Genomic DNA, 12,656 nt, shown 5'->3' on the forward strand with positions numbered 1-12,656 from the left:
TGTTATTGTTTTATTACCAGTGAGTTTGTTTACACAGCTACCTTATATGCCTTGCCAATCACATGACGGCACAGTGGTGCCACTCTTTAAGCATCGTACACATGTATAAGGGACGTCGCTAGAGAGGGATTGGGACCGTTTCACCTAGTGACAGTTTTTGGCTGATGCTGTTACGGACCTGTTACTGGCCTCCAAGTTATGATGCTTTCTTTTGCTGTGCAGAACGTCTTGGTAGCGTTTAGCCAAGACGATCTGCTGCAGCGGATGGCTGGCTGAGGCAACGTGGGTGGTTAGGGCCGCTGTACAAACCCTTTAGCGAAGCTTTAGTCCTGACCTCTCCCTTGTACCCTGATAATTCATGTTGCAGCAGAGAATGTATTTGCTATCATAGCAGATCCACAGCATAAGAGATATATATTGCATATATAAAGCAGAGTTAGAGTGACACGTGTGTTCTGGATTTTGTGACCATGTTTTTCATTTTCTTTCAGTGGTTGGAGAGTTTATGCACCCTTGTGAAGATGATGTTGTGTGTAAATGTACTACAGATGAAAATAAAGTGCCTTATTTCAATGCCCCCATCTATCTGGAAAACAAAGAACAAATCGGGAAAGTGGATGAAATATTTGGGCAGCTAAGAGACTTTGTATCCTTTTCACTAGTCCAAAACACAATGGTACTTTTCATGATGTGAGAATGAAGAGTTGTCTATCGGCAGATGTAGTGCTTATTGACTGACGACTAGTAATAGAAAGGAATGCCTTGTGAGAGTGAGTTAGTTGTGACACTTTCTCTTACAAAAATCCAGGCTTGGTCAATGTTGCAAATGTAAATTATAATTAATTTTACATAATTTAATCTATCCTAATTGTATAATTTCCCCCATCCAGTTCCAACTGAATCTAAACCGAAATTGCCCTAACAGGAACATACTCTTAAATTAAAGGACCACTATCGTGAAAAAGAGTAACATTTAATATACTTGTAAACACATCCAAATAAGAAGTACATTTCTTCCAGAGTAAAATGAGCCATAAATTACTTTTCTCCTATGTTGCTGTCACTTACAGTAGGTAGTAGAAATCTGACAGAACCAGCAGGTTTTGGACAAGCTCATCTCCTCATGGGGGATTCTCAGCATGGCCTTTATTCTTTATAAAGACACTCACTGAACAGGATTTATACAAAGATGCTGGCCAGCCTCCCTGCTCCCTGCACACCTTTTTGGCAATTTGGAATGAGCAACTGCCATTCACGAAGTGCTTAGCACTTAGCAGAAACTCTAGCGTTGTGGAAATTGCAGCGTTTTTTGCTGCTAATGCAAGTCAATGGGCCGCATAAAAAAACATATAAAAACGCATATGCGTTTTGTATGCATTTTCAAACATGCGTTTTTAAAAAGGCTGGTTTTGTTGCATAAGTTTCAAAAACGCACATAATGAAAGTCAATGGTAATGCAAAGTATTGCGTTTTGTATGCGTTTTTCATGCGTTTTATATGCTTTTTCTAAAAAAAAAAAAAAAAAAATGATTTTCTGCTTCCTGTTGTCGTCCTAGTGAGTTGTATAAAGTGCAATATAAAACCGCTTGAAAAACGCGTATGCAGGAAAAGCGCAAACACACTGAAACTGTACACACAAAAACCCCACACATGACAGAAAACTCGCCCTTTCACACACAGCCACGTGTGCACCCAGCCTGAGAATCCCCCTTGAGGAGATGGGCTAGTCCAAAACCTGTCAGTTCTGTCAGATTTATACTACCTACTGTATGTGACAGCAACATAGTAGAAAAGTAATTTATAGCACATTTTACTCTGGAAGAAATGTACTTCTTATTTGTATGTGTTTACATGTACTTTAAATATTACAATTTTAGTGATAGTGGTACTTTAAAACAGGTTCTGTACTAAAGTCAGGGGTCGGTCCGTGTTATCCCTTAGTGAAAAGTGGATATTGAAAGTTTGGCATTGGATATAAGGTTAGATTGTTATAAACGATTCGGATGAAAATCTGTGCCGCCAAGTGCATGCCCGACCGACAATACGACCTATTTCGGGCCGAAATTGATCGCATTAGTTGATCGCACATGCTGCAAGATGTACGGCCGACTTGCTTGATCGGGTGCATGTCGGTAACTGCGTGCACTATCGGGATGAGCGACAAAACCCTTGGCGCTGTTCCCCTGGTGTAAGTGATATGTTACCTGTCTTGTCCTCCGCTGCCTCCTGGCTTTCTCTATTTTCCATACATGCGCCCAATGTGGTTGCCTAGTAAGGGCGCGCGTGTGTCGTCTGATGTCACACGCGGCACTAGGCAACCACAAGGCGCGCGTGTATGGAGAAAGCCCGGAGCCACCAGCGGACAGGTAATGTGTATGTAGTACGTGGGACATTAACATTATGGGCATATCATCAGCGAGGCTGCGGATATGGCGCCACAATGCCGATATCATGCTGAAATTAATTGGGAATCGGCCTGCAGTGTATGGGCGCCAACTGATCTCTCTCTAATCAGATTCCGTTAGAGAGAAATTTGTTTCTTGGTCTAATCTGCCCATCATCGCTAGATGTTTGGCTACCTTCAGTGTTTGTCCCATTATGCTTCTTCTGTATGTGTTTACTAAGTGCAGTGTAATATAGTAGTGAGTTTGGAAAATGTGTAGGAAGATGTGTAATCGGAAGTTGTCAACTTGTCAAACAGTCACACCCAAAGTTACTTCATGAAGCTGACGTTATATTTATAAAGAAACTGACATTCATGGGAAAGAACAGGTCAATACTAAATTCATTATACATATGTTTTTTTTTTTCTTTGTTAACTGATAGCCTTGTTTGTTTGAAATTGGACAGGATCTCTGAAGGGTAATGCTAGATACACACCATACAATTTTCTGGCAGATTTACCTGCCAGATTGTCATTATTTCCAACATGTCCGATCTGAATTTCGATCATTTTTTTTTTTCAATTTTCCGATTCTTTTTTTTTTTTTAATCGTTTTTTCTTCAATCTTTTTTTGATCGATTTTTCATAGAACTGAAGGAAAATCGATTGCAAAATCGATCGAAATTCAAATCAGACATGTTGGAAAAAACTGACAGGTAAATCTGGCAGAAAATTGTATAGTGTGTACCTAGCCAGTTTTACTTATGTGTTTTTCCATTCAGGACATGCACATTGTGAATACCTAGCAGTTATTGGTCTAAGGTCAGTGCCCCATCCACATTTTCTTGCATGAAGTATCTCACCCAATGTACCTCTGCCTCACACTCGTACAACATCATCATAGTGTATTGAAGTCACAGCAGATACAGTGGCATATAAAGTCAGTGTATGTTTCATGAATTATGCAATACACATTAAAATCAAGCAAGCATACATCAATGTACGTTAACATTCTTTTCGAGAATCTTCGAGATACTCCCATTGTAGCGAGGATTCAATCCTGAACTAATTCAGGATCTATTTATTTATTTATTGTACTTATAAAGCGCCAACATTACGCAGCGCTGGACATTAGTTTAGGTTACAGACAATATTTAGAGGTGACATACAGCAAAATGACAATACAGGAATACAAAAAAAGACCAGAACATGCAGCACAGTATGAGTACAAGGTAATGCTTAGTCAGTCACTGGATGGAGTATGGAGATTAGGCAATCCTTTGCAGCTAGCCAGTTGCACTAGATTTTCTCAAACTTGGTAGTGGAACCTCTGTGTGCATAGATAACTTTCTCAAACTTTAAGAGATTATAATTTGCATAATCCACATATTCTGGGTAGGAGGGTAAGAATTCTTCCACCCCTAAGAATCAGTCTTCTGTCTGCAAACCTACGAGGCCTAATTCCCCGCAATTCTAATACTGAATGATCAGACACACTACTGTCTTCAAAAGTACCAATATATATGGTATATGAGGACAGGTCAAGGAACTGTTATTTGAAACGCCTTAATAATGATATCGAGAACACCCCTCCCTCCCTGATGCCTCCTAAGTTTGGGACAATTCTAGAGCACATGGATAAGATCTCCATGGTCTCTAGCACATCTAGGACAGGTTGGTGAAGCAATCAGGCCAAGACAATGCAGATGCTTCAGGGTATAGTGGGTTCTATGAATTATCTGGATTTGCATACATTTCAGAGTAGCATTAACCGACCATTAAAGGAACTGCCTGCAGAGCCTCCATCCAATACACGAGAGGCCCGGTATATTCCTTTCTCAGAACTCCTTACATTTCAGAGGTAATTTTCTATAGGAGGCTGCAAGTAACCCATTGTAGCATGAAGGTATGAGGCCCTGTTTAGCACCTACCTGAGCAATTTTATTAAATATAGGTGACGAACTTAGCTGAAATGCATACGTATCGGCCTGCTTCCTAATTGCATGTTTTCGTCTCAGAAACTTAAACTGTAGTAGAACCTTATGGACCATTGGCAAATTGTGAGATAGAGTCCAGTGAAATCAGCTTGTCATTTGCAAATTGTAAATCAAGCTTGTCCATCCCCATACCAATCCATCGGTCTTTAAAGTCCAGATTATCTAGTTCAGTCAAGCTATATTTGTACCATGGTGAAAGCTCTCCCACCTTCCAATGCTTCATCAATAGCTGTGCCCAGCCATTAAGAAGATTTCTAGTTGACTCGGCTAAACCAGCGACCAGCCACCCAGGTGCTGCAACTGAGCTGACAAAGTGCAAAGATCATGGTTTTTTTACTCTGGCACTGCAATGCAAAAAAAGACCTGTACTGTAAACACTTTTTTTTTTTTTTTTTTTTTTTTTTTTAAATTAAAGTGGATCCGAGATGAAAAATTAACTATAGCAAGTAACTTGTCTATACAGTATATCTTATCTAAAGTTTAGATGTTTTACACAGCAAAAGTAGCTGAAAACCGCTTCAACGGTATAGGATTTATTTCTTCCTGTAAAACGAGTGCAGCCATGTTTTGCTTGACATCAACACAGGCAAATCTCCGCCCCTCAGCCTGTGATAACTCCACTCCCATGTCCGCCCCCTTGCCTCTGAAATCACTGTATATGCTATATGGGGGCGGAGTAAGACACACACACACACACACACACACACACACACACACACACACACACACACACACACACACACACACACACACACACACACACACACACACACACACACACACACACACACACACACACACACACACACACACACACACACACACTATGGGGAGAGTAGTATTATACATCACAGTAGCCCCAGTCGGTATTGGGTAGTATGGTTGTCCCTGCCCCGAGGCCGCCGCTTCCCCTGTAACTGTAGCAATCTCCCGCCGCCAGCCGCTACTCTGACCGCATATCAAAGCGACCCGATGCACAGTTATGACAGGACAGCGGGTTGCCTATCAGCATGCATACAAGAAGACTTCCTGTATGCACGCTAATAGGTGACCCGCTGTCCTGTCATAGCGGTGCAGCGGGTCACTTTGATATGCGGTCAGAGTAGCGGCTGGCAGTGGGTGATTGAGACGATTGCAGGGGAAACGGCTGCCCGCCTGGATGCTAGTGCGTGCTGCCCATGGCCCCCTGACAGCGGCTTCCTGCCTCTGCTCCAGCCTAGATCGCCTCCACCAATCACCGGCCTCCTGCCTCCACCAGTCAGTGAGCAGTGGGGCAGGCAAATGCAAATAAAGATATGTGACGTGCCTCCTCAGCCCCATGATTAACTGCAAGCGCCTCGGCGCTGGAAGAGCTGGGGGCGGGGCTCTAGTAGTTTATTTGTTTATTGAGCAACTTATATAATAAAAATAACCATTTGAGGGGAAGAACGCCCCAGAAAATATATGTGAGGGGCACAAAAATGAAGCCCACAAAAGTTTGTCTCGGATCCACTTTAAAGGATACATCAGGCACAAAAAAATAATAAAATCCACTTAACTGGGGCTTCCTCCAGCCCCTGGCAGCCTTCCTGTGACCTCGGCGCAGCTCCAGTGGCTCCCGGTCTTCTCCACTGCAGAACCCGACCGGTCGGCTTCTACTGCGTTCCACTGCTACACCACTGACGTCTTCAGTGATGTACTGAGCCTGCGCAGTGCATCGCTGATAACGTCAGCGGTGGAGCGCAAAAGAAGGTGACCTGGTGACCGGGAGCCACCGGAGCTGTGGCGAGGGCACAGGACGGCTGCCAGGGGCTGGAGGAAGCCCCAGGTAAGTGGATTTATTTATTTATTTTTTTGTGCCTGGACGTATCCTTTAAAGCAGCCCTGAATTTCCTCTCGGCTCTGAAAGATATGCAATAGCATAATAACCTTTTCTAGAAGTGCATTTGTTTGTTACAGCTGATACAAATCCTACATAAATCTTCACTGTCTACTTCCTGCTTTCATGGAAGCTGACATATTGTTAACATCCTGTGCTTTCAGATGAGCATATCTGCCATGGCAGTCAGGTGACACGGGATACAATTACAACTTGTGATTAGACACAAATGAGGGGGGATTAGACTGGCTAAACTCTCTAAATACATGCAGGGTGCATTTTTAAATTTTTTCTTTCTGTTCTGTGCAAGAGTTCAGGACCACTTTAATGTATTTGCAGTGAATCAGGAGTGTATGTCTGCAGTGCAAGGAAACGTGAGCGCTTCATGGATTATTTGCAATTATCATTAATTCTCTTTGCTCCATAAGTTTGAATGTTGGGAAAGCCTTTGGTGAGATAGACTGGCCAGTCAAACTACATTTACTACGCGGACTACATTTAAAGTTGAAGATGAGATCTTGAATGTTAGGTAGTCTGATTCATGTTTATTACAAAATCCTTAACGCATTTATTTCAGTATTTTTCTATAAAACTATCAGAAAACATGAAGGCATCATCTTTTAAAAAGCTACAGAAGGTAAGTGCTTATGGCTAATCTGCCTTTTTTTATTTCTGCCCAAATTGTTTCTTTTTCTTTTTTAGATTTATAGCTGGCTTTTTCAGATAACATGACTGTATTTTCTGTGCAACAACCAACAAAATGACCAACACATTTTAAATACTGTGCATGCAAGCAAAACAAGCTGCCTGACACAGCCGCATTCAAAACTAGTATGTTGTTCAAACTGCATCATACAACTGCAGGGTATCAGCCCAACAGTCATGTGATGGATTGTGCAAGCCGCTTGTTATCAGTTGCTCATCTAGTTGTTTGCACACATCTGATTTGTCATCTAACAGATCAAAATCAGACTACAATGAGGCAGTTTGGTGGAGCTTTGTGTATGAGCCTTTAACCGCTTCACCACTGAGGGGTTTTACCCCCTGAGCACCAGAGCAATTTTCACCTTTCAGCGCTCCTTCCATTCATTCGTCTATAACTTTATTATTACTTATCGCAATGAAATGAACTATATCTTGTTTTTTTCGCCACCAATTAGGCTTTCTTTAGGTGGGACATTATGCCAAGAATTATTTTTTTCTAAATGTGTTTTAATGGGAAAATAGGAAAAATGTGGGGAAAAAAATAATTATTTTTCAGTTTTCGGCCATTATAGTTTTTAAATAATGCATGCTACTGTAATTAAAACCCATGAAACGTATTTGCCCTTTTGTCCCGGTTATAAAACCATTTAAATTATGTCCCTATCACAATGTTTGGCGCCAATATTTTATTTGGAAATAAAGGTGCATTTTTTTCAGTTTTGCGTCCATCCCTAATTACAAGCCCATAGTTTATAAAGTAACAGTGTTATACCCTCTTGACATAAATATTTAAAAAGTTCAGTCCCTAAGGTAACTATTTATGTATTTTTTTAATTGTAAATTTTTTAATTTTTTTTTAATTACAAAAAAAAATAAAAAAAAAATGGGGAGTGTGGGAGGTAATGAGTTAATTTTATGTGTAAAAGTCATTTATTTGTATGTGAAAAATGTGTAGGGTGTAGTTTACTATTTGGCCACAAGATGGCCACAGTAACTTTTTGTTTTAATGCGACCTAAGGAGGCTGGACACGTGAGTTTTTTTCTCACAATGATCGCGCTGCCCATAGGAGAGCAGCTGATCATTGCGGGGCTTAGATCAACGAACGGGAATGGATTTTCCCGTTCATTGATCTCTGGGCGAGCGGGCGGCGGCGTGTTTACTAGCGGCGGGCGGCGTGTTTACGAGCGGGAGCGCGGGCAGCGTCGGGAACGCGGAAAGTACGTGTTTCTCCGTCCCTGGTTTTTAAAGGATGGGAAAAGGGGCGGAGAAATACGTACGCGCGGGGGTAAAGTGGTTAAAGAGAATCTGTATTGTTAAAATCGCTCAAAAGTAAACATACCAGTGCGTTAAGGGACATCTCCTATTACCCTCTGTCACAATTTCGCCGCTCCTAGCCGCATTAAAAGTGGTTAAAAACAGTTTTAAAAAGTTTGTTTGTAAACAAACAAAATGGCCACCAAAACAGGAAGTAGGTTGATGTACAGTATGTCCACACATAGAAAATACATCCATACATAAGCAGGCTGTATACAGCATTCCTTTTGAATCTCAAGAGATCATTTGTGTGTTTTTTTTCCCCCATGCACTGAAGTTTCAGGCTGCTCTTTTCTTCTTGCAAACAGCTTTGCCCTTGTTTGTAATTCCTCAGTATGTGAAAGCCCAGCCAGCTCAGAGGAGGATTTATCCAGATGATTAGAGCAGCTTCTCTCTTATCTAAATAACACACAGGCAGTGTGCATAGAGGGGCCAGAAAGGGTGAGTTCATAGCAGAACCACAACACTGAAGAACTTGGCAGCCTTCCAGACACAGGCCGACAAGTCTGACAGGGGAAAGATACATTGATTTATTACAGAGACTGTCATAGTAGAAAGTGCTGCAGTTAGCCAGAACACATTAGAATAGCTTTTGGAACATGTAGGATGATAAAAAACAGGATGCAATTTTTGTTACGGAGTCTCTTTAATGCTGGGCATACACGGGCCGATGCGCCCTTATCAATCGAGCCGCTGATGGATCGATTGATAATTTCCGACAGGTCCGATGACCCGCCGGATCGATACCCCGCTCGATCCCCGCGGGCGGTCAATAGCGGGGAATCGAGCGGAAGATAAGTAGCGCCCGCGGAGACGAGCGGGAATCGATCCGGCCACCCGAAGGGACGCGGCGGGAGTCGATCCGGCGGCTAATCGAGCCGCCGGGTCGACTCGTGTATGCCCAGCATTGAGGATAATCGAGGCGACCAAAGAAATGTAGTTTTACTTGCCTGGGGCTTTTTTCAGCCCCTAGAAGTCATTTGTGTCCGTTGCCACAGCTCCAGTCTTCTCCGGGCACCGCTGTCAGCCTCTTAGGATTGCCAACCCCTGATGAGTCTGTCTCTTCTGCACATGCACATACTGCATAGTACTACTGCGCAGGCGCAGTACGCTCTTGATGATGGCGCACACCCGTGCATGCACAGAAAACCATCAGGGATCGGCGATCCTTAGAGGCTGCCAGTGGGCCCCTGAAGAATCACAAATGACTTAAGGCTTGAAGAAGCAGGTAAGTAAAACTGTTTATTTAGTCGCCTTGCTTATCCTTTAAAGTGAACCCAGGATGAGCATGTTATGGGGGGCTGCCATATTTATTTCTTTTAAAACAATAGCAGTTGCCTGGCAGCCCTGCTTATCTACTTGCCTGCAGTAGGGGCTGAATTCCTCCAGAAGCAAGCATGCAGCTAATCTCGGCAGTTCTGACAATATTGTCAGAAACTCCTGATCTGCATATGCCTGTTCAGGGTCAATGGCTAAAAGTATTACTGGCAGAGGATCAGCAGGATTGCCAGGCAACTTGTATTGCTTAAAAGAAATGTGGCAGCCTCAGTAGCCCTCTCACTTTGGGTTCCCTTTAGGCTGCTTACACACTAAGACGTTACAGGCGCACGTTAGTGCAGCCTGTAACGCAGCCCCACCGCACAGTAATGAAAAATCAATCAGCCCATTCACACTGCACACGTTGCGTTACATTGTAACGCAGCACATCCGTTGAGAGTGCTGCATGCTGTGCGTTATGCGCGGCTAAGCCGCGTTAGACTGTGCGCACATGCTCAGTAGTGTTGGGGAGGAGTGGGGAGCGGCCAGGCACATGGCTAATTAATATTCACTGCACGGTGTGACGTACAGTGTTTACTTCCTGGAGCGGCCGCTCTGTGCGGCGATTGGCCGGGCGGGACCACGTGATGCTGCATGCGTCCAAGGGTACGCATCACGGATGCCAGAGTGAGCTGCACAACGCGGCTCACTCTGACGTCCACATCAGAGAGCACCAGGCGTTGCGTTAGGGGCACGTTATGTGCCCTATAACGTCCCCTAAACGCAACGTGCTGGTGTGTAACTAGCCTTAATCATGAAGCCTCTCAATCAACCACTAATCTCATTCTCCAAGGTTGGACAAACCCACACAGCCAGATAGCACATGATCAAAAATGTACACGTGAGTCTCTTCCTCTACCTAGGAACTGTGTAGAAAAAAAATATTGGTTTGACATTGTTTAAATGTATTTTTGATTGCCTTTTTTTATCTAAATAACAGTTTTTCAGTTTTACATTTTTTGAGTGGACAGCTGATCTTCTTTCTTATTTCGCCCTAGTTTTACATAGATCCAGCAAAGCTACTACCACTGCAGAGGTTCCTGCCCCGGCCGCCTGGTGAGAAGGGACCTCCTCGAGGAGGTCGTGGAGGAAGAGGAGGTGGACGCGGTAGAGGAGGTGGCAGAGGAGGATTTGGTGGTGGAAGAGGTGGAGGTTTGTATTCAGTGGTTCTTTCATGCCAATGTCTGATATCCTGTGATTGTGTTTGTGTTGCAGACTTTTTTCTGTTTTTCCTAGTTTGCACTGCAGCGTTTTCTAGGTGATTTTCAGCACTTTGATCACCTGCATACAGCAAAGCCCTGTGCCAGTAAAATGCAATGAGTTATGTTGTGGTCTGTGGCTCAGGCTTTTCTTTCGTAGCTTTTTCATAAGTAGGTCAGCATGATGCATTACAGCCTTATCTGCTTGTCTAAAATGTGAAAAGCCCCCTTGTAAACAGTGGAACTTATGTCACCCCCTGATCTGCCCAGCAGCACATGCACAGGTTGATGCAGCAGCTGGGTGCTGGCATAAAGCCCAATCTACGCGATACGATTCGATTACGATCTGATGAAATCCGACATGTTCGATCGGGATTCAATTCGATTTGCCATTGCAAAACTGGCAAATTGAATTCTGATCAGACATGTCGGATTTAATGGGATTGTAAATAGAATCGTAATCGATTCGTACAAAGAATCGTATCGTGTAGATTGGGCTTTATACCACACAAGAGCAGACAAGACACAGAACATTTTATATTGTGCCTTTCTCCTGGCAAACTCAAACACCAGAGCTGCAGCCACAAGGGGGCGCTATAGGAGTGTTGCCCAAGGTCTACTGAATAGGTGCTGGGTGCTGGCTTACTGAACAGGAAGAAGCGGGATTCGAAACACAGGTCTCCTCTGTCAGAGGCAGAGCCCTTAACCAGTATGCTTTCCAGCCACTGAAGTAGAGGGATGCAGAGAGTTATATCTTCTATATACATGGATTTATAAGAGCTGGCTACAGGTCATGTGATCAGTATTTTAAAGTAAAAGAAAATAAAACAGCTTTTTTTGTTTTTAGTTTGTGCAGTACAGTGGTTAAAACGTTTGCCTTGCAGCACTAGGGTCCCCATGTCAAATCTGGCCCAGGACACTACCTGCATGTAGTTTGTATGTTAATTTCCCTCGGTAATCTGATTTCCTTCCACGTCCAATAACCATATGGCAAGGTAAATCTAGACTTGTTCTTGGTTTAAAAATGTGTTTTTCCCATCAAAGAGTTATCTATTTTCTCAAAAATCCTTATTAAAAATGCTGTTATGATGTTCCCACAATATGCTCTGACCTACATAGCAAATTTGGTAAAGACAGCATGTTTGGTGGCTTTACAATTAACTTGAAATTGCAAGAATTGGGGAATCAGGTGTTCAGATTTATGAACCGTTTAGGCAATATAAAGTCTACCTGAATGTATAGGTGCAGTTACAATGCTGAATTTTCCTGGCCTCCGGACAACTTAATTAAGAAACAGAAATCTTTCCTGATCGTATAGCCACTTAAAGAGAATCTGTATTGTTAAAATCGCACAAAAGTAAACATACCAGTGCGTTAGGGGACATCTCCTATTACCCTCTGTCACAATTTCGCTGCTCCCCGCTGCATTAAAAGTGGTTAAAAACACTTTTAAAAGTTTGTTTATAAACAAACAAAATGGCCACCAAAACAGGAAGTAGGTTGATGTACAGTATGTCCACACATAGAAAATACATCCATACACAAGCAGGCTGTATACAGCATTCCTTTTTAATCTCAAGAGATCATTTGTGTGTTTCTTTCCCCCTGCAGCTATCTTCCACTGAAGTGTCAGGCTGTTTCTTCCTGCAGAGTGCAGACAGCTGTGCCTGTATGTAATTCATCAGTATGTGAAAGCCCAGCCAGCTCAGAGGAGGATTTATCCAGCTTGCAAAAGATAATAGAGCAGAGAGAAGCTGTACTAATCTAAATAACACACAGGCAGTGTGCATAGAGGGGCCAGGAGGGGGGAGATGCATCACAGAACCACAACACTGAAGAACTTGGCAGCCTTCCAGACACAGGCTGACAAGTCTGACAGGAC

At 43.0% G+C, this 12,656-nt stretch overlaps 1 protein-coding gene across 2 annotated transcripts in view; it reads left to right on the forward strand.

The window, feature by feature from the left end:
• GAR1 (GAR1 ribonucleoprotein) overlaps positions 1-12,656 on the forward strand; it is a 32,449-nt gene that overhangs the window by 17,791 nt on the left and 2,002 nt on the right. For both annotated transcript variants that reach the window (XM_068270465.1, XM_068270457.1), the window contains exons 3-5: positions 492-646; positions 6,816-6,875; positions 10,574-10,727. In XM_068270465.1, the coding sequence (XP_068126566.1) occupies positions 492-646; positions 6,816-6,875; positions 10,574-10,727 (369 nt within the window). The remainder of the gene's footprint in view (positions 1-491; positions 647-6,815; positions 6,876-10,573; positions 10,728-12,656) is intronic.

The sequence above is a fragment of the Hyperolius riggenbachi genome, chromosome 1, assembly GCF_040937935.1.
Source record: "Hyperolius riggenbachi isolate aHypRig1 chromosome 1, aHypRig1.pri, whole genome shotgun sequence".
Taxonomy (NCBI): Eukaryota; Metazoa; Chordata; class Amphibia; order Anura; family Hyperoliidae; genus Hyperolius; species Hyperolius riggenbachi.